The sequence below is a fragment of the Impatiens glandulifera genome, chromosome 7 (genome assembly GCF_907164915.1).
Source record: "Impatiens glandulifera chromosome 7, dImpGla2.1, whole genome shotgun sequence".
NCBI lineage: Eukaryota > Viridiplantae > Streptophyta > Magnoliopsida > Ericales > Balsaminaceae > Impatiens > Impatiens glandulifera.
The window spans coordinates 31,861,357-31,885,243 of record NC_061868.1 but is presented as its reverse complement, the minus strand read 5'-3'; the positions used below and the strand labels follow the sequence as shown (position 1 = coordinate 31,885,243).

The following is a 23,887-nucleotide window of genomic DNA, read 5'->3' as shown; positions in this document are numbered from 1 at the left end:
AGGCCGGCTTTTAATAATAATAATATAATTGCTAAGATGATTCAGATCTCACCGAAGCAGAGTCTCTTAATTCGTTGTAAATCTTCGACGATGACAGCTGGGTAACTCAAGGTGGCAAGAATAAAAGAAATGAGAAGGTTTTTGGTTTTATATTTAGGATTGTTAATAAAAATAAATGTATAATATATATTAATTAAAAAAAGTGACATCTCAATCCTAACCTCTCATTTAACACAAAAAAAAAAAAAATTTAACAAGAGTTCAATGTTTTTGTTAACGAGTAACATATATAAACATTATACTCAATTATAGTGATATGAACGAACAAAAATGAATTCAATGATATACGTGAATATTTTGTTGGAGACTTATAGTTTAATGATAAATTGTTATTATTCCCCAAATTATTAAAGAGAAGTTAGTTTCTTCATTTAAGTTATGTATAATAATTTAAAATATAAAAAACTTCAATTTTAATATATAAATGGTGTTACAGTTTCTTTCCATATATTTTGAAAGACATACCTCATATAATTACCAGTTATTAAAAGGGCACATACTTGAATTGAATTTTATTTACTTTTAGTGGGTACAATTCTCAATATGTTTAATTAATTTTAATGATTAATTAATTATTAGATATCTTTAGAAAATTTAAAAATCTCATTTTGGAGGAGAAGTGAATAAGTTTTTTATATTAGATGGAAAAAAAATTATCGTCTTTAAATAATTTAACAGTATTAACATAATTTTGATTTTTAAAAAATATTGAGAATTTTTAAGTAAAATTATTTTAATATATAATAAAAAGTAATATATTTTTAAAAAGAAATAAAATGTATTTTAATTAAATTGATTAGATGAAAATATTATGATTTATTTATAAATTATTCAAATAGTTTAAAGGGAACCTTATTATATTTCTATTGATTTTGGCGGGCTCTTCGGTTCGGGGAATATGCAGATCTGAAGACGGAAACAAGCTCGGCTAGTGGCTGCTGCTTCAGCGGTAGGAGAGGAAGTGAGATAGGGTTTGGGGTTTTCAGCAGCAAATTCCGTCTTCCCCGAAAGCAAGCTCGGCAACATCTCCGGCAACCAGGTACAATCTGAACTCCTGTATTAAATTGGTTGTTCTAGCTTCTTTTCTTTACTTGGATGGTGAAGAACATTTGGGTTTAGAAGGTAAACAGAAATTTACCTCATAGTCTCCTACATCTGAACTCTCTGTAGCACAATGGTGAATTTCTGTGTGGGCCTGTGTTCTATGGTGATTTTGTATGTGCTCGACCGTATTTACTCTTTCCCTCTGAATTGAAAGAGAGACTAGGAGCTTACCGTTACTTTTTGTGTAGCCTTTAGTAGAGATGGAATTTACTAGTTTTTACTTGATCATTTGTATCTTCTCCTCTTCCCTTTCTGAAAGATACTGAAAATTAGTAAACAAACTAGAGACCTAAAGGCTCTGATTTCGTCTTCCCTTTCTGTTACAATAGTTTTATTAATTGTTATCAGAGATTGCTCCATCGTTTTTTTCGATTCTCTAGTTAAATGTAGACAAGGGCTTATTAGATGGAATTGGTATGCGATATAAAATAAATAGACTTAAGAAAGAAGTGTTTTTGGCATTTTGATTTATGATTTGAATAATTAGATTGAAGAATTGATTGTTGATGGGACGGTGATTTATTTGGTTTAAATCGAAGTAAACCAAATGAAATAAGCTCTAATCCCAAAATGTTTAATAGGAATTATCATATTAATAAGCATCATTTAAGAACTGAAAATTTTGAGAGGAATCATATATAGTTTCTCTTTTTCTATTACTGTGCATTCTATAGGATGGAGAGAATACACGTTACTTTGAGAGCAAGACCTCTCTCAGAGGAAGAAGCAAAGAACAGTCCATGGCGAATCAATGGAAACACTATCTCCAACCATAGCCATTCCTCCAAGTTTGAATTTGGTAATACCCATATCTTTTCATCTTTACTTTTGGATTCTATTCAAATGATGGGTGTGGATGCCGATTTTGTTTTTTTGCATCAAATGACATAGCCTGAGGTTTCCTTCTTGTGGTTTCCAGATAGTATTTTTGGTGAAGATTGTAAAACAAAGGATATCTATGAAACACGTATAAATGATATTGTTGGAGCTGCAGTTCGTGGATTCAATGGTAATGATGAACTAACTTTTTTCCAACATCAGATCAAATCTATGACTAGGAACATATTACATTCTTATGGTTAACTATCAAGTAAAAATATATGCATGCCTTCAACTCTTTTCTTTCTAATCCAATCGTGTTTGTACATGTGCATATAGGTTCATTTAAATCTACCCTTTCTTATAGCTTCATTTTGCAGGAACTGTTTTTGCATATGGACAAACAAGCAGCGGAAAAACATATACGATGCAAGGAACTGATTCTGAACCTGGAGTCATACCTCTTGCGATACGTAATGTCTTTGACATCATACAGGAGGTAACTGTTAAAGTGCACTCATGTATTGCCAATAACTCACCACTGTCTACATCTTTATGCATGCCTATACAATGTTATCTTTATCCATATGAGTCATCCATCTAGTTTCTTATACAAGGTGCTTCTTTAAAAAATAATATATATATACTGCACTTCTTTTAGCATCTGATTGTGAAATCAATTATCTTTGTAGGCTGACTAATCTTAATGTTAAGTATTTTAAGTTTAAAGTGTAACCTCTAATTAGTTATTGCATTTAATTGTGCTTCTAAATTTCTAATTATTTTCTTTCCAATTACACTTAATTGTCATCTATCTACTAATTTATTGTTCATTATTAATCTCACCAAATGTTCTTTGAAAAGAGATTTTGGTAATGACTTAGGTCACTGAGGTAGCAAGGTATAATATACACATAATGGTTGCACACATTGAAGTTAGAAATATACAAGTGGAACTGTTGGATACTGTAGCATGAATACTAACATGTAGTCAAAATATATGTATGTCTTAAACACTTTTCTTTCTCATCCACTTGTGTTTATTGTACTTGAACATATACGTTCATATTACCTAATATCCAAACTCTTATAATCATTCAGGATATGGTTCATATTACCTAATATCCAAACTCTCTCATTATAATCATTCAGGATATGGATCGTGAGTTTCTTTTAAGAATGTCATATATGGAGATTTATAATGAAGAAATAAATGATTTGTTGGCTCCAGAGCACCAAAAGCTACAGGTTCATGAAAGTATTGAGGTACTATATTTTTATACTAGACATCTATTATGACATTGATGTCGAAGGTGATGTATGTCGAGCTTTTCATCTAATTACATTTGTATGTGAAGCGAGGGATATTTGTTGCTGGTTTACGTGAAGAGATTGTTGCTTCTCCTCATCAAGTCCTTGAACTTATGGAGTTTGGAGTATGTAAGTTTCTTTTTAGAAGTTTTCTGTTTAGATCGTGAAAATCGAAACTGTGCTCCTGCCTATTATTCATAATTAATTATTATTTACATTTTTAAGTAAATGATACTAGGTTGTTGCTTAATTCGTTGCATGTTTCTTTTTGCAGCACATCGGCATATTGGTGAGACAAATATGAACCTTTATAGCAGTAGGTCTCATACTATATTCCGTATGGTATGCCTATTTTTTAACCCTAGTACTTTTAAAGAGTTTCTTTCCGGGAAGCTTACTTGACTTACCAAATATTGCAATAGATAATTGAGAGCAGAGAAAGGAACGAACATGAAAATATTGGAAGTTCTTGCGATGCTGTCCGTGTGTCTGTTTTGGTATTTATTTTTTTCTTTTTAAAGCAACATTTTTCTTATTTCTTAATGACATCAATAATCTAGAAGCAAAAAATGTGACATTTGCATTCATTACTTTCATATTTCTGATGCATACATCCAGAACTTGGTAGATCTTGCTGGTTCAGAGCGTGTTGTCAAGACAGGTGCAGAAGGTGTTCGCTTAAAAGAGGGATCCCACATTAACAAAAGTTTATTAACTCTAGGAACGGTTATTAAGAAATTGAGTGAAGGTGTTGAAAGCCAAGGGTAAGTTGATTTATGATGTATACACTAGTATTTGTTTCCCATTGACATGTCAATTTGTATCTTATGCAGGGGTCATGTTCCTTATAGAGATAGCAAGCTTACTCGTATCCTGCAGCCTGCTCTAGGAGGAAATGCTAACACTGCAATTATATGTAATATCACACTTGCTCAAGTATGTACTTCCATGTCAAGTTAGAAGATTTAAATTGTGTGATTAATATCTGAATTCTTAACATATTTGATAAAGTTGTACATCTGCTTCAATTTCACACTAACTTATTAACGAAAGGTTGAATGGTTTAGCTTATGGAACGAACTGCAGGACTAACTTTTCTCCTTTTTAACAAGAGCTTATTAATTATTATCTTTGTCCAAGGCTAGATACTAATTTGTTTTGTTGAATTTTTAATGCTTTGGTAAGAGTTTGTCTGGAAAAATCTCAGATCGTGTATGTAACTATATACCCCTGTACTCGAATGTGGGCAATAAGACTCCTTTGTCGTACTATAACTTGAGCTGATACTTTTATCTTCCTTAATTCAATAAAGAAGATCATGGCATTTTGTGAGTTTTTTTTTTGTAGAGGATTTAATCTTGCCTTTTATGAACCAAGGAAATTTGTTAGTGCTGTATGAAAAGATTAGCTCTTTTTTAGGGTATTTTGATTATGTTGGTAATTGAGATGTCCTTATTTGAAAGCAAGAACTATTACTTCTGCTATCTTAAGATATAGCAAAGCATCCTGGCACTAGCTACAGCCTACATGATATGTTTCCACTGAGTTATATAGGAAATTGTATTTAATTGCTTCATTGGTTTTTATTAAATAGGACATAATATATGTGTATTATATTAAAAACCTTTTCAATTCATGACAGATACATGCTGATGAGACCAAAAGCAGTCTTCTATTTGCCAGTAGAGCCTTGCAAGTCACGAATTGTGCTCGTGTCAATGAGGTTTCTTTTATTTTAAAATACAACTAACTATTAGTTTTTGGCATTAGGTTCTTTTTATAAATCTGCGTTGCTTATCCTTGTTTAAAGTATGTTACTCACTTTAATTAGTTATCCTAATTAAATTAGTTTCTTCAAAGTTTTCTGAATTGGATTGTCCATGTCAGATCTTGACAGATGCTGCTCTGTTGAAGCGCCAAAAGAAAGAAATTGAGGAGCTTAAAGCTAAATTGCAGGTACTTGTCCTTATTAGAAAAAAAAGGGAAAGAACACCATCTAATCAATGCTATGCCACTTACTGGGGCTTGAAAGTATTAATTGTTAATTTGTCGGTGGTGAAGGGTTCTCATTCAGAATATTTCGAGGGGGAGATTCTCAATCTAAGGAACACGTTATTACAGGTAGATGATATGTCATTTTTAGTATGTGTTTGTTTCTGTAAGAGCTTGTGTATACTAAAGCCTGCAACTTTCTGGATAGACTGAACTAGAAAGAGAGAGAATAGCTCTGGAGCTAGAAGAAGAAAAGAAAGCCCAAGCTGAAAAGGAAATGAGGTTGAAGGAACAAGCCAAAAAAATTGAGAGCTTGAGTACTATGGTTTTGAACTCAAATAGGGATGAGATTCATAATCGACCAAAGAAGGTTAGTGTCACAACTCACAAGTGTCATTGCTACTGCTCTTGGTGCTATTATGGTGATTGGACTATTTGGTCTCATTTTGTGGGGGGAAATTATGTACTTTTGGGATTTGAATGCTTCATAGTTAGAACTTTGGGTGAAAGTTCTAACCGAGTTAACCAAAAAAATGCTAAACTTGACTATTGAAGGGGAAGTTCATCTCTCCTAGTGACGAACCAAAGTTATCCCCGGTTCAGTTGTACTGTTTATATTGCAAAACAAAAATGACCGTTTAACCGACATATCATATATGTATTAGTTATCATGTGTGAAAACATAACAAAATCCTAGCACTAGTGGTGGAGTGCCTTTCTACTTAACTTGGTCTGAATTGAAATCGCGGTAGCCACAAAATGGATGTTTTTTATTTTAGTTTTGATAAAACTTCAGTTTCTTCAAATAATTGCAATGTATATATATTTTATATTTGTATTAATAAACTATTATTTTATTTAATATTGAAATGACATAATTTAACATACAATATGTTACAATTATAACCTGAATGAATTTTTAATTTGGAAGAAATGTAATTGTGTGAAAATTATTATTTTTTCTCATTTAAAAAAAAAGTTAAATTTGATTATTGTTTAGTTGTTCTTGTTTAAATTTAGTTATTGTTATTAATCTCGCGGTTAGATAAAAGATAAACATGTTTTAGGCTCTTTAAATTTTGAGGGTGGCATAACTACTCAGATTTCCCCAAAAAATTATTTATTTACCCCCAAAAGAACTACTCAGATCAATGCAGTCAATTATGTATGTACTATTAGCTGGTTAGCTACCTCTTAGTTCTAGGATTCTTTTTTATTCATAGGTCATCTGTGGCATATGGGAAGGGCTTGTGTAGCTGCAGCAGCATTTCAAAAAGAAATTGAACTTGATTTTGAGCCTGTTCTTTCCACAATCCATCTTAATTGAGGCAAGAGTTCACATGCTTCAAGTAGAAACCAATTTTCTTCCATCATACATATTGCGATCGGATGCTACTTAAATTTTCTTTTTTTGTATCTCATTTGATCTAATCTATTTCTTTTATGGCCTGGTTATTCCACTATGCCACTGGCTTCTCTCCCTTTTGTGTTTAAATTTCTTTGATCATCAAGTAAAGGATTATTCATACACAGATGCCAAACAAGTGCCATATGAAAATATGTTAAAGAAATTATTACTGCCACCAAAAGTTATTACTAACCAACAGAAATGAAGAAACCTAGAAAACTGAGGCAACTTACCAAAGTGCCTTTCCATCAAGTGCCTGGATTACTCAGCCGAGGAGACCTTAAGCTATGATAAGGCATAGAAACACCTTTTGAGATGGTCCTTCACTTGATCATGACACTTAATAATTCTAAAGTTTCATTGTGTTTTGAGATAAAGCATACAATCTAGCCTGTTTGCATACATCAGAGTTTCATTGCAAAGTTTCCACGACATTAACAGAATCATATGGGTTAATTATTACTTTGCTATCTTCTCTGAAACGTTGCTATCTAAGTTTGTCTGTTTTGTTGGATACTTATTTGCATGATATAATTTTTCCATTGTCAATTTTACTATGTTGCAGGACAAGAGGCGTGATACCTGGTGCTTCGGAAATCTTTCAAATCAAGCAATAAGTGAAGTAAATGTTCTATCTGAGCAAGCATATTGGCTTGGTTTGCTGCATATATTTAGTTACATGTCATAAATACCTAATGTCACCTCATCCTTCCATTTTCGTTTTGTGTCTTTCTCTCAATCCTGCATTTGAGCTCTCAATTTTCTGTCCGATTGGTCTGCTGCTTAATCCTGAAGTGATAATTGGAGCACTGCTAGAAGTTTGTGTAAGATGACATGACATCTATTGAAAACAATGCCAAAGACAAAGCCATATAATAAATTTAGTGAAGAGGAAGATTTTGTTTTATCATTTGGATGTTTATTACATAATGAAACTCGGCCTTAGATATGCACATAAATCACTAATTAAGAAAGACTAACTTGATAAGGCTAGTTAAGAAATAAGTAACTATGGACATTAACATATTTCCACTCCCCACAAATCCATGTTAGTAATTTCTACAATTAAATTTAATTTGCAGCATAATTTTAGGCTTTAACAGTAGCAACACCTTGTTTCCTAATCTTTAAGCATTGTTTCTTGCTCTCTAGGCTCATTCAAGGCCTTCTGTTGTGAGGTCCATGAAATCTGTGCATGGTACTGGACCACTTTTACCTTTTGATGAGCTAGTCAATGAAGATGCGTACAATCTCAGCAAATCTGAGAAAGTGAATAACATGGGAAAGATAGAGAGTATCACTCTTCCAGATCCCAGTGCATTGCTGAATATTACTAGTAGGAAAAAATTGCCACCTAAGAAGAAGAGCTCACCTCCAGTATGTATCCTATCTTTTTTCTCCTTTGATTTCCAAGAGTTTGCTTTTTCTGTCTCTCCTAATTATAGATCTTTCAGGAGAACAAAGATTTGGAAGAGATGCGAGTAGAATATGAAGATCTGCTGTTAAAGTTTGAAACTCAGGTTCTTTAATCTTCTTGCGACTTATTTAACCTCTGGATAACTGGACACCAGTTAACTTCATTATTTTATTATTATTTTCCTTTGTAGACAATTATCAGTGATATACAAATTGATTACTTGACGAGAAAGCGGGCCGAGGCTGATTCATGTGTAGTTGAGAAACCCAGTATCACTGCCACATGCAATCTCAATAGTTCTATTGTTCACGGGGAAACAGCTAGTAGTTGTAGAGAACCCGAGGCTATTCTAGTGATCAAGCAACTCCAAGAAAAGGTTGTACATGAACGTTTGTTTTTTCTTATGGAAAGATTTTATTTTTGTAAGGATTCTCCTTTTCCCTGTTTTTTCTAGACAATTGTGTCTAACACCTTGACGTACCATTTGAGAGTCAAATGCATGAACCAAAATAGTGTTAGGAAGAACATGATACAATTGGGAATTATGAAATGCTATGTAATGTTGTCTTGCAGATCAACATGTTAGAGATGGATAAGCTCTCTGCCGTTGAATTAGCAAAAGAGCGCCATATATCTGCATTGGAGAACTATAATATGGTAAGTGACTGATGATTGAATCATGGTTTTATCACTGGTGATCAAGTATCAAGTAAAAAATTCTACTTTTTGAAAATGAAAAAACAAAATGAGTTACTTGATCACGAGTGAGAACTTTTTCTCATTTAATTTGTTAAGGAATGTCACTTTGATAAGTAATTGTTAAATATGATGTTGAACTGTGAGCACTACAAAATGGATTAATTGACTAAACCTACAAGATCCAGTTGGCAATGGAGCCAGCATTTCTGGAAGCTGTTAGACAACATGAACTGTGGGGAATGGCCACTTAAGCAAAAATAGTGATGGTTAAAGAAATAACTGGTCATTTTTATTTTTTTCTGAATGTGAGGTAGCTGTGTCTAATTAGATTCACCACTTCCTTTGCTTTAATCATGAACAGCGAATCTTTTCCTTTTATTCTGCGTGCATGTCCGCTTTTATTTATGTGGGTCTAATTGTCCTATATATTGCAATTTACTTTTACCTGTGCCATATTTTTCTTGACCAAAGTGTTATATTTTTGCAGCTTTATGAAGAGCTTCTGAATGCACAGGAAGATGCTAGGGTGGCTCATGAGAAGCTTACTTATGTTGATTCTCGGAATACAGTTGATGTATGCATCATCTCCTAGTTTATATATATTTCTCTAAACCAACCTAACCATAATAGGTAAGTTCCTTTTGAGTTTGACCATGTTTTGCTTGCTTCATTTAGGAGGCCAGTATTGATTTCATGGCCAAGTTACTAGCGGAAGTCAAAGAAATAGCATTGGAACTACAAGGCTCAAGAGATCTCTTTGAGACAGTTGATGAACTATTTCAAGACGTATCTTCCATTTCCAAACCTCTTAATGTTAGTACTTCTGAGATTTCTGAGATTTCCTGAGTGATAGATATTGTTTTTTTCAAATTTGTGAATGTTCATTGTCTTGCTTTATCCGGCTTATATACAGAACATAAAGTCTTTGGCATGCCAGAACATTTTGCAATTAAAATCAAATTTTCAAGACCAAGAGAAGTTGCACTCTTGCATGAAGAATATAATCACTCAGCTTATGAAGGAGAAGGTATATGTTTCTTTTTACTATATTTTTAGCTTATTGTTTTTCATGCATCAGACCATTTCATTTGTTTCTGATAAAATGATTATGTGCAGCTTGAGTTGCAAAATCAAAATATGGAACTTCAAACACATATACAGGAATTAAGTAAAAAAGTTGAAGATTCTGCATTGACATTTGATGTAAGTTCTATCCACTGTTGTTTTGAAGAGTCATTCTAGGCAACTTCCTATCTGACATAATTTAGTTGCTTTCCTCTAATTTTTTATTTGGGTTTGCTGTAGGAACTCTCCGAGCAGCATAATTTAGAATTATCAGAACTGGTCTCCCAAATCCAATACATGGAAATGAAAGGATCAGATATATCATATTGCACCATGGCCAAAGAGAAGGAAAATGTAAGAAAAGATCTAGAGAAAACAAAATCAAAGTTGAGGGAGACAGAGAGCAAGCTTAAGAATATCATCCAAGAGAAAACCAAACTTGAGGTTATAGTCAATAATTGATTCTTGTCTGTACTAGATGGACTATACTGTTATGGTTGTCATTCGTTTTCTTAATGTATAGGGTGAGAAAGCATGCGCTGATAAAGAACTGAAGCAGTTACATGGCCAGAAGGCACTTCTTCAACGTGATATCAATAAATACGAGTCTGTTGCTGGAAGGAGGCATGATTCAGTTGCCGACAGAACTTCAAATTCGTTTGATCTTAAGAAAATGAAGTGTGCAGGCCCACCTATTCATCTGGAACAGGTGATTTGGTCTGCTAATCTTTTTAATTTTGTAGAAATTTAAGAGAGAATATTTGAAATGAAAAGTGATAATATAAAATGCAATTTTGAAATGACGTCCCATTTGTTTAACATAGTGGGTAATAATAAAAAAAAAATACTTAAGAAATATGAGATTATTGAATCATTTGAGTTCTCCTCCAATAGCTATTTACACCATTGGAGGAGTCAGCGGAAATTTGTGAGTCGGTTTTTTCGAGATGGAAAAACCCGTTCCGATACCATGTAGAAAAAAATAAAGAGAAGAGAGAAATCTTATTGCTAGTTTATTTGTTGTGTTTCTTACATAAGAAGTCCAGTGCTTAAATAGGGAAAATTACATTTGCAGAAAAGGAAATGATTTAAACAATAAAATCATATAATTGATTTGACAGCAAATCTTCAATCAATTAGCAAATCAATTAGTCTAATTGATTTGCTACGGATAACATTTCATTCTCGGACAATTAGCAAATCAATTAGTTTAATTGATTGATTTGCTATTGACTTCCCATATTTAAGAGATAATTCTACAAATTTATATTCCTATTCGAGTTATTCAATAATCTAGGTGAATATTAAAAACAAATTTATATGGATTTAGTGGCGATATGGTAATGGGTAAACTTTGATTTAGTTGATGGGACCAATTTATTATTAAATGAATCTACCTGGGTGTCAACTTATTTGTAAACTAAATATATAGAAGACTATGACTTTGTGTGCTCAAAAACGAAAACAATATTTTAATAAAGAGAGAAATTGTATTGAATTGTTATATTTTGAGTTACATAGGTTAGGTCTATTATATAGATATTATAATAGATTTATAAAGAAACTAATATAATATTAATATTATCACAATTATAATACTGTGATAATATCTTACCAATATATTATTATATAGTATAACAAAGACAAGGTAGTCAATCAGTCACATGTATAAGCGGTAGGTAACATGCAAATCAAACATTTATAGTGTACTTATGATTCATAGGAATTCTTTCAAGTTAATATTTTGTTTGTTAATTCTGAAGTTTTTTTTACAGATAAATAGTATCATTAATTTTATACCCTAAATTAACAAGTAGAGCAATAATCATCCTCTATCGAATTCATCAGATTGTGACATAGATTGGATTTGGGAATGGGAGAGGAGGAATATATTTTACTGATAACGTTGATAAGCCTTGAACTTTAGAAATTGAGAACAGTTTATTCCTTGAGTACATTGAATAAAAGAGCATTGAGTTGAGATGAGAAGAAACACTGAGATTACTGAATAAGTGAAATATCCAGAGATGAGCAAAGAGGAATCAATTAGAGATGAGAAGTGAGAGAAATCATATATGCGAAATTCACTAAACCATTCAATGTCTTCCCTTGGTGCCATCATCCACTTATTTTTACCACTCAACCGATTATCCCTTAACCGCATACTAACTGCCAAGCTAACAACCTTGAACAATCTAACTGCTGATCAACACATATCCTGGGTCTCCACTAGTTGAAAGCGCTATTGTATCAAACGTCGTATTATCTGCTTCATCTCAAGCCTCATCTGCCATTTCCACAACTACAATTTTGTCAAATTGATCCAATATGGAATGATGTTAATCTTGAAGACTGCTTGAGTTATTTTATTTTGGGAGTTTGGAATGATGTCAATGTTGGGTGTTTTTTTAATTTGTTTTAATTTGATTATGTGTTACTTGTGCATGAATGTTATTTTTATTTAATAGTTTTGTGTTAATGACATTATAATAGTGCCGATTATGGATATTAATATTAGTATAACCGGCTCTTAAAAACCTGTTTCGAACCAAACCATGCCGTGCCCTTAAAATAGCCTTGAATGTGGCAATATTGTTTAGGTTATACTTCTTTAAGCTTGTTTAAGAAAGTTTTTTATATTCAGTTTTTGACATAATCTTTTATTGTTTCCCAGTCATGTTAATAGGAAAAGTATTGCTCCCTTTGAATTATTTCCTCTAAAGATGTTTGATGCTGGTCCTTGTTGAAATTACCTTGGTTATTGAAAATATTTATTATTCTTTTGAATGATTATGAAAATAATCTTTGAGAGAAAAGTGTGTTTTGTTATTCCCAATTAGGGTTTCTATATATCCATGTAATTTATCCATTAAATTAATTAATTACTACCATGATAATTATCATAACTAATAAAGAACTAATTAAAAGGGTAGAGCATTATTTACACTTCCCCTCAAGTTTGTACAGATTGTACAAGCCCAGCTCGTCAAACTTGACTCTTGGCAAGGCATTGGTGAGAACATCTGTATATTGACTGTTGGACGACACATAAGACACTTGAATATCTCCATCTTAATTTTTCTTTTTCTTGAAATGAAGTGTTTGTCTTTATCTACATGGTTTGTCTTTTCACGATGAACTGGATTTTTATTCACACTTGTTGCAGATTGATTATCATATAGAATTTTGATTGGTATTTCTCCATCAACTCCCAATTCCCTTTATAACATCTTCAACCATTATCCTTAGCAGATTCCAAGTGCTAATGATCTCAACCTGGATTCAACACTATTTCTAAAACAACTTGTTTCTTACTTCTCCAAGTAACTAGATTTTCTGTAATATATGAACAATAAACAAAAGACCTTTATTTACAATACAACTAGCATGATTTGCATCATTGTAGAGTTCTAGTCTTCTGTCTAGGTTCTAGTCATTTTCCTGGAGTAAACTTGAGTTACCTTTGCAGTCTTTAGTATGATTATTTGAGCGTAAGTTTTGTTCTTTTTGTTGGATGTTTGATGGTCTTCTTCTTAGATTGAGACAGATGAAGGGTTTTCTATCACATCTTGACTAAGAATGTTTCTTTGTGCCTGAAAATGTGTCTGTTTTTATTTTTTATGAAGGACTACAAGCAGCTTGAAGTTGTAGTCTTTGAAATGGAAGCTACCATATGTTCTTTAGAAGACGAGCTAGCAGCCGTACATGAGGAAAAGAAAGCCATTGTTTCTAGTAATGATGGGTTGATTGAAGATCTGCACTCCTTATCTGAAGAGTTTAACATGTCAAACATGCAATTGAATATGCTGAAGGAAGAGGCTTCAAACCTGGTAACAATTTTTTATATTTTCCTCTATATAGAGTTAATATTGGGATTATCAGTTTGTCTAATGTAAACCCACATTTTCATCTGTTGTATAGAAATTTAGTTTAGAAGATTTGAAGAGCTGCAATCAAAAACAGGAAAGCTCTATCAAGCTATTGAGTGAAGAAAAGGAGGAGTTAGCAATGGTGCTGAATTTTTTATTCTCTCCAAGTGGAGTTTTTTATTATTATTTTTTTCTAAGTATTGACACCTGATTTTTATCCTCAATTCTTATGCTTTTTCTGCAGCAACTTACTGAAGCCCTTTTGGCAATGGAGGAAGAAAAGGCAATTTGGTCCTTCAAGGAGAAAGCTTCTATGGAAGTCATAGAAGAAAAGGCCAAGAAACACATTGCAGAAATTGCAATTTTGTCAGAAGAAACTAGTAAGGTAAACTTTTCACTAATAAAATTATTGTAGAGCACTTTCTAGGTAGCTTAGTGACAAAGGGTTTAGATTAAACGGCTTTATTGCCTTGAGGGACAAGGTTCCGCAACATAATATGTATTATTAGAAGTCGTTTCATCGACAACTCTATTACTTCAAATTTTAACCTTTGAAAAGATAATAATATATATTTTTAATCTACAGGCTATTGCTGTGAAGCACATAGAGAACACTAAATTAAGAATGAGGCTTGAAGGGTGTCAAGCTAAGCTGGATTGTTATGATGTGAGGTATAAAGAATCAATAAAGGAAATGGATCTGATGAATTCAAAATTTATGGAGGCTTCAGCTAAACTTAAGTCACAATTAGCTTTCTATGGTCATGAGGTCTTAAATCTCAAGAGACAGTTAGCAGAAACAAAGATGAGGTAACAAGTTGAAGAAGCATCATCTAATTTAGCAATAAGTATAGTTTAGACTTAAATTAAGTACACTTTAATCCTTTAAGTTGTTTGTTATTCAACTTACAACTTAATTTAGGTATTAAGTATTTAATTAATTCAGCTTATTTAATAATAGTTATTTAAATTTAGTTTAAATTAAACTAAAAAATATGACTGAATTTGGTACTATTTAAAATTAAATAATGTTGAGATTAAGGTTGTCTCTAACCTTCAATGGGATACATATAAAGATAGGGTCTCATTTCTCATTTTATATATATATATATATATATATATATAAATGTTGTGTTCCAAAGTTAAAAATGTTAATGTTATATTTATTTTGAATAACAAAACGATACAAAATTATTGACGCAAAATTGTTGCAATTATGCATCAAATAAGTTGTCAATAACAGTTTAAAATGATGTACAATAACAACAATTTAAAATATTTTAAAATAAAAATAAAGAAACTCAATTATTTTGAGTGTATTTATGTAAAATTTAAAATGATTAAAAATTGGTTTTGTAATTATAACATTTTGAATGTTAAAATTAAGACTTAGAATTGTTAACCACTTATAAATTCATAAATTATTTTGAATGTTTACAAAAAAATTCATTGGCCACTTAAAAATATATAAAATACATATATTTTTTCTTTCAATAGACACTTTTAGAGTTTGAAAATGGCAAATGATGATTGATATAGATTTATAGAGAGAAGAGAGTAATCTAACTTCTATCAAAATTTCAGATTGGATTCCACCAAATTTCGTTAAATTTAATGAATTTCTGTTACTAAAGAATTTCCAATACTCATTTGGTTCTCAATTAAACTTAAATGAATGAACATAAATGACTAATACATATGCCAATACTTTTTTTTACACTTTTAAACTAACCAAGATTTTGAAATAAAAAGTTATAAATTAAAAAAATGAGGATCAAAATTACTCCATTATTGTTTCTTATGATATATTAATTAATTATGAAAACTCAATTCAATCCAATAACACTAAAAATTCAAACTCGATTTTAAACCATTTTTTTATTTTAAATTTGGGGTTTTCAAACCACTTCATTTTAATTGAGTCTAAACTCTAAAAGAGGTGAATGAATTAATAACATATGTGGATCAAGTTTGGATCATCAATATCAATTGCATAAAAGAACAACATCTCATACATAGTTGAAAGATGACCCAAACTGGATTTATATAAAATGAAAATATGTATTATATTAATTGGAACTTACAAATAATTTAAATTAGTTCTAAATGTACCAAAACAAAGCTTACAAGCTAAGATGATCCAAATTTTAAACACGCAATTTTGAAGATCATGAATGACCAACAATGTCGAAATCTTTTTATCCCCATTTCGTCCCCCATAACTCTCTATTTACACCTTAGGACATTACAAAACTAATGCAACAAGGCTCGACGGATTACATTATTGGAGGAGAATTTGGAGTTTTCCTTTACGTTATTTAACTTCTAAGGGCAAAATTTTCTTTTTGGGTTAATAAAACTTGTTGAATCTCTAGAAAATAATCATTGTCGTTCAATCTATAAGTGACTTTAAACGTTCATAAACAACCTCAATCAAAAGTTGACATATTTGAAAAATCAAAATCAAGAAAAATATAACATTGTGTATGACGAACTACCTTTTTTCCATAAAAGGTCCATGTATATTAAAAATAATGAAAATCGTTTAAACACAATGACATAAACATGAAATGAAAATAAAATATAAAAAACAAAAAATAAAAAATAAAATATTAAATAGGTTATCGAACTCGTAAGTCCTCAAGAAGAACGATTAAATCCCCGACGAACTCTATCGGTTTTTCGGAATAAATTTTAGAAAACATCATAATAATAACAGTATGAATGATACACATCAAACGACTACGATCAATGAAAGTTTGACGATTTATCTAGATTAGTACGTGTGAAAAATGAAGTAATTCAGTTGACTTTAAAAGTCATCACTTTAGTTTACTTCACAAAGAAGGTAAAGAAAAGAAAATCAGAGTATTCACGGATTAAGAGTTCGGTGCTTGGTTACGCATGAGGAATGGGTCGTAGCAGTTATGTCCTATGCACCTATCCTGTGGGATAATCTTTACTCAAATGTAGTTGGTCATTTGTTTGTGAAGGTACGTTACACGTTTGCTTTCTGAGTTCAGATTTTTTTGCTTGTGTATATATACTAACCTTTTATCTAATCTAGAAGGAGTAATCATAACTCCTATTAGATTTCAATAAAGGTTGACATCAAGCCATTAGAATTCTCTTACTTTCCATTAATCGTGTCTTAAGTCTATTTAACAAGATACCCTATGCTTAGTCCATAGATCTAACTGAACTCTCGTTAGGTTTTCATAGACAGAAGAAGATATAACATAACTTTGAATTAACTCCCCGGGCACACATTTGAACCACAATGTGAACTCATCTCTTTGTAAATTTGCTAAGAAGTTTGCTTGTTGATCTAAACTGTGAATCCTAATACAAAAGAACTTCGAGTGTATCGGGATGTGGATTAAAAGATCGAAGAGGAGAATTGGAGCCCTGAAGTATGCAACAATTGAAATCGAGAATCTTCCTAAAAAGGTTGAAATTTTTTGAGAGTTTTGTGTTAGGATTTGTATCTTCCAAATTCGACCAGCTTGAAACAATCTGTAAAATGCAAGAAAGAAGAACACAAGAAGACATAGATTTATAGTGGTTCACTCAAATTGAGCTACGTCCACTTCAAATTTCACTATGAAGAAGAAGAAGAAATACAAAGTTCTTGCCTCACACTTTATCTCTCTAAAATTATGTCTCAGACTTGTAAACCCTTAATAATCACATATTTATAGGGTAAACATTCATGTAATAAATCTAAATAACTCTTGGTCAGGCCCATGCCCAAAACCAAACTCAATCAACTCTAATTAACAATGTAGAGTTTATTATAAGTGTAGGCTCCATAACTCAACATTTTGTGTATGTCGAATATATTTTTAGAACACTTCACACTCGAATTCAGAACTTTACAGGGTTACGAGACTCCCGATGTGACTCCGTTAAAAGTGTTCCAAAATTATAAAAATTTCCAGGGCGATCAAACATAATTTTGTGAACCTACTACCAAAATTTTATAATTTTCTAGGCTATGAAGTTCAAGATATGAGCTTTTCAAAATAATCCATTTTTCAAACTAATCCCAAAAATTATGAGAAAATATTATTATTATTGAAAACAATACTTTTGACCATCCTTAAATTTTTAAAATTTTTATAAAATTATTTAGAGGTTCCAATTGAAAAACAAGGATGTTTGGTGTAAAAGGAATCAAACAAACAAGCCCTAAAAATGTTGGCTCCACGAACAACATATGAGCTTTTCTCATCTTTTAAAGCTTTGATTGCACCTTCGCTACATCGAGTAGGTGGTTTAGAAAACTTCTAAAGAACATGCCGACAGTTCTTCCTTCGGTGACCAAAATATAAAGATTTCAGCGAACTTAGATTTGAGAAACGAGGCTAGTCAAAACCTAGCATCTTCATAATACTAGACTCAATCTACATAAGACTCTATCAGCTAAGGTAAACCAAACATTCAACAAACTGAATTCATACAAACAATCAAATGAACTATAAATTAATTAACAAATCATATTAGTTCAACTCAACGTCGATGTTGGTGTATAGAACCGACGTCTTAAATGCATTATAACAACATGGTGTAGAGAGGCATACCTGAAGAAACATAAAAACTAAAAGAATCAAAGATGGAATTGAACTCGCCGGAGAAGTTGTTGTTCTCGTCGGAATCACCTTCAACTTGTTCTTAAATTGGTTGCTTTCTCTCCAAGCTTACTCTCTCTAGTGTAAAGTGTAAGATCTTGAAAATGATCATCCGTGCCTCAATTGAATGAGGTAGTGCTTTTATATACTCTTTAGACAAAAGGTATATTTTGAGACTTTAATTTCTGGAGTTGGCTCAACCGGCAACTCACTCAGCGGGTCACCCCAGACAGAGTTCAAGCTCATTTTGGTTGAGACTGTTAGAATATAAGATAATATATATATAAGATATTATCACAATATTATATAAATTGTGATAATATCATTAGTATATTATATTATACTATATTATATTAGTTTCCTTATAAACTCAATTTAATGTCTATATAATATACATAACCTATGTAATTCAATATATCATTCAATACAGGAGGGATGTTAGAATATAAGATAATATATATGTAAGATATTATCACAATATTATATAAACTGTGATAATATCATTAGTATATTATATTAGTTTCCTTATAATTAACTAAATCTAATATCTATATAATAGACCTAACCTATTTAATTTGATATATAACATTCAATACAATCTTTTCTCTCTATTCTAACAAGCTATTAGAGCCTTGTTATCGTTCTTGAGTCAATCAAGTGATAGTCTTCCGCTGCCTCCATCAATGGTTACTTTAGCCATTAATGGAGGGCTTTAATAATGCTTTATTAATTATTATTACTATCTTTTAATAATATTTTTTCTTTCAAATAATTATGCTGATGCTCTTACTTACTTTGTTAATCATATTCTCTGAGTTTGTTTTTAGTTGGTGCTTTATTCTAGTAGTTAATGCCATATTTTTATTGATGTTAATCCAATCATATGTGCTCTTTTACTGGTTATTTAGTCAACACGCTGTCATTCTCTCATTAGAATGAGTTTTACATGTGTTGTTTCACCCTAGCATTCTATTCCCATGAGATTCTACATTCTTCGTTGGTTTTCTTTAATGCAACACACTGTCATCCCACCGTTGGATGGATTTCGAGAGTCGCGAGTAACTTCGGAGTTCATTCGGTTGTTGTTTCACCCCAACATTCATGCCCATGGGATTCTACATCTTTTCTGGTTTATTAGTCAATACACTTCCATCCTGTAACTGGATGGAGCTCAAGAGTTTGTGAAGCTTTAAGAATACACCATCAACATTTCAACATCTTGTCTTCAATCTCAAGTTGTTTAAGCGTTTTCCATCTTGAGTTTGAGGAGGGATATTAGAATATAAGATAATATATATGTAAGATATTATCATAATATTATATAAATTTTGATAATATTATTAGTATATTATATTATATTATATTAGTTTATGTATAAGCTCAATTTAATGTATATATAATAGACATAACCTATGTAATTCAATATACCATTCAATACAATTTCTTTATTCTTTATTCTAACAGAGACCAAGCCCTATGTATAGGTAATCTGTGCACTTTTAATTTATTCTCCAAGTTGAAATGGATCAAATGATGGAGTTTGACCCAATTTACACAATTTCAAAGTGAAACGTCTTTTGAGTTTCTAGTTTCAGCCAACATGGATCAACCGAGACTTCAAACAACTATAATTTTTTACTCATAACATCTTTGAGACTAAGACAGAGTGCATTGGAAATTTATTGAGTGTCTAAATGTTTCGTTTTACCCAAGAAATCCAAGACAGTCTATGCATATCTCAAAGGAGCCTCGTGCATCTTAATAGGAACCATCTGGCGTACGGGTGACCTAACGTGGGTTGTAGGATGAGACATGAGTGCTACTTGCTATTAAATTAAAGACAACTCAAATATCTTTCAAATAGTAGCTCACTTGCACGAAATGGTTAAGTGTGCACAAAGATATGATTTTTCAAAGTCACATCATGCTCTAGTTCGCTTCAAGACCGAGATGAGTGAACTTACATCGGGTTGTCGAGTCAAATTGACCACCTTAGACGTTGAATGGAGACATGGGAGCGGTTCCATTCAAACGGCCTGCGTCTTAGCTTTCCAATCGTAGGTCACACTCCAAATTCGAAGTACTATAGCTTCAGTTATGAATTTTTACACTACAGGCATGTCCAATTTGATCATATTTTTGGTCACATTATCTTGTACCGCCAATTTGAAGGGGTTAAGAGCTTTGAATCTATTTTGGATAGAAAAAGATCTTTTAAAGGACTCTTCAATCTTTTCAAATCATCTAAGATTAGCTAATTCCACTGAGTATAGCGTTTTGGGTGAATCTTCAAAGTTGTTGATCCTTGTAGGATTTCATTAGCAAACCAAAGCGCCAAACACATACAATTGGCGTTTTTTTTCAAATAATTCACGCATTGAATCAGCATGACATCAGAGTCTGCATTTTAAATCTTTATAAAATGCACGGTCAAACTCGTTGACTTTCAATGACTCGTCTAGTTCAACTTCGATTTTAACCTTTTTACCCTTTTGAAAGCCTTTTACACAAAATTGCAAACAACAATATTATATTCATAATTCGTAATTTTTAAACCGGTTAATCTAAGCGTATTAGGTATCCTAAATTCCGACGTTTTTTATATAAAAAAAAATGGTGTTTGGATGCACTAACAAGCTCTGAACTGGTTGTTTGGTTCATTTTGTCAAACAACAATATTATACTCAAAGTTATGATTGTTCAAATCGTTCATTTTGAACGTATGAAAACATCTGAAGCTTGAGTATTTTTAAAAATTGGTGTTTGGATCGCTATTCAAAAGTCATTCTGAGCTAATTTTGAAAAGTATTTGTGATTTTTTCTCGCCCGGTCCAATAATTAATTATGATCATCATACTAAACTAGGCATGTTTATTTTAATTTCGAGGTGTAAAAATTGAGTGTCTACAATAATAAATCAAATTAACTTTGAATATATTAAAAATATAATAATGATAATATTTAGTTGTTTTGAATACAAAAAAATTGTTATATTACCATTTTCTACAAATTTATTAAGTGTTGTCAAATAATTTAATATAGATGTAAGCATGAAAATTTGACTTACCCTATTTTCAAATAATGTTAATATTTTTAATAATATTTTGAATTTTTATATTCAAAATAACTTAAAGAATGAATTAAATCATAATTAAGGGTTAATTATTGTGATAATTTAACCCTAATTAGAAAAATTATTTAAAATTCCAAAATTAATTTAAGGATAAAATATTGTATTTATTTTACCCAGACCAAAGAAGAGGGAGAAAATATTTAAATGTGATTTAATCATTATTTATGTTTAACAAATAACTTAAACCAATTAAATAAAATACCACAAAATTCCCAAAAATACAAAAATAAATAAATTATGATATGATTCCAGAAATATTCTGTTGTGAATTTTAAAAAAAAAAATGAATTTAAAAGGAATTAAAAATTGATTTTAATAAACCTTTTAAATAAAAATAAAATCGGATAATTCTGTGTAGCCAAATTTTTGTTAAAACCTTGCAGCAGGATCTTGGACAATCAGATGAGTGCCCAGATTTCATTTAACATTCACGCGCCAGACCCCCACTACAACGGATCAACGGCGCAACCGGTCGCACCAGATCAACTAACGAGACAAACTAACCCCATTAGTCAACTGAGCTTACCGCGGACGGAACTCCAACGGAACCCTGTATTCCATCATCCGAAACGACGTCGTTTGACTCGTCTTCTTCCCCGGACTCGCGGCCTCACCAGCAACGCGACCTCACTGAAGTGATTCTTCCAGAAGCTTTAGCTTCCTCCACAGGCAATCAAATCCTTTGATTTGGTCACGTGCTCCTCTCATCAACGCCCACGTTTCGCCTTTATCCTCTAGCCTTATCATGTCAAGATAAGGCTTCCAACTGATGGATAAAACTTAAGGGATAAGTTCGCTGGAGAGTAATTTCAACCTAAATTACCCCTCCTCAACCGACCTTCCCTTAGTATTATTACTCTTCATTGCTCTATGAAGCAAATCATCAAACAATCATCGAACAATATCCAATAATTACACACTAAATGAAAATTTGAAGATTCCGGCCAAATCTGGTTTTTGTCAAAACCTCTTCCTGTGATCCCAACTTCGATCCAGGCTTCTAGATAGCTTCCAACACATCCAAGGAGTGTTCTCCAGCTGTTGGTATGAATCAAGAAATCTTAAATTTCAGTTTGTAATTGAAAATTTAAACTGCTTCAAGTTTTCTTATTTGATCGGATTTAATCTGTTCTTGAACTTGATTATGTGATTTTTATGTTTAGAATCATTATACATACCATGTATGAGCTTTTTGTTGAAAGAAGATATATCAAATCAACCTGAATCGAAATTTTTGAAAACTAAAATTGGAAAACTGTATTTTTAAAACCTCATGTTCTTGAGTTTAATCTGATTTTTTTGGTTCAATTAGTTGTTATACATGTTTGTTAACATGTTAGAATGAATCTCAAACAAATATAATCACGTTTTGATCATGTTTGATCAAACTGAAAATTTTAAAATTAAGCCTAAAATTGGATTTTTAAAAATTTTGTGTTCTTAGTTTTATTCCAGAATTTTTTGATCCAATTAATTGTTATACATATTTGTTATCATGTTAGGTTGAATTTTAACTAACTGTTTCATCGATTTGATCATGTTTGATCATATTATATTTTTGAAATTTTTTGGATTTTCATTCAATCTTCAAAAATTGTTTTAATGTTTGAATGATGTTCTTGTTTTGGTTAAGTTAAACTATATTCATCATTTCAAAGCTAATGTAACAAAAATCAGACCTTAAAATGCCCTAATCTGAAAAATCCCAAAAATTGACCTAAAAATGGTATTTTGAAATTGATCTTTTTAAAGATCTTGAAATCGAGATTTATGTTAGGGCATTTGTTTTTCATGATCATATGAACCAATAGTTTACGTATCATGATTTCCTAATCCCAATCAAAAGATATGAGCATCTGAAATTTTGACCAAATCAAGAACACTTCGGTCCTACATCCGACCGAGGATCTTAGCTAGCGACTAAGGGACCTAGCCCGCGATCAAGGAGTCTGACCAGTGTTCTTTAGGTCCAACCGAGGACTAGGACTGGTGTTCTTCAGCTCCGATCGAGGACCATGACTGGTATTCTTGAGGAAGGACCGAGTCCTCCCCTTAGCCTATGACCGATTTTTCTAACCTAGGACCGATCTTTATTTTGACATAGGACCGAGAACCTTTAGCCTAGGACCGATGATTAGGATCGAGCTTCCTAGACCTAGGACTGATGATTAGGACCGAGCCTCCTAGACCTAGGACCAATGATTATGACCGAACCTCCTAGACCTAAGACCAATGATTAGAACCGAGCCTCCTATATCTAGGACTGGTAAAACTAACCCTAACCTTAGACATATGACCAATAGCTGCTTAACCTCAAGACCGAGCACCTCGATCGGTAGACTTGACTTGGGAACGAGCCTCCCAAGTCTAAGACCGAGC

At 31.9% G+C, this 23,887-nt stretch overlaps 1 protein-coding gene across 1 annotated transcript; it reads left to right on the top strand.

The window, feature by feature from the left end:
- The first annotated feature begins 948 nt into the window (after positions 1-948).
- Positions 949-14,698, top strand: LOC124910462 (kinesin-like protein KIN-7O). Its single transcript, XM_047451104.1, has 29 exons — positions 949-1,099; positions 1,839-1,963; positions 2,084-2,173; positions 2,364-2,482; positions 3,136-3,249; positions 3,342-3,423; positions 3,569-3,636; positions 3,717-3,791; positions 3,913-4,058; positions 4,128-4,230; positions 4,937-5,017; positions 5,182-5,250; positions 5,356-5,415; positions 5,495-5,656; positions 7,260-7,316; positions 7,847-8,071; positions 8,149-8,214; positions 8,302-8,487; positions 8,685-8,768; positions 9,298-9,384; positions 9,486-9,623; positions 9,724-9,837; positions 9,927-10,013; positions 10,116-10,319; positions 10,399-10,584; positions 13,502-13,705; positions 13,797-13,886; positions 13,989-14,129; positions 14,331-14,698. Exons 2-29 carry the CDS (start codon positions 1,840-1,842, stop codon positions 14,556-14,558), a joined length of 3,390 nt encoding a protein of 1,129 aa, XP_047307060.1. The 5' UTR covers positions 949-1,099; position 1,839; the 3' UTR covers positions 14,559-14,698.
- The last annotated feature ends 9,189 nt before the right edge of the window (positions 14,699-23,887 follow it).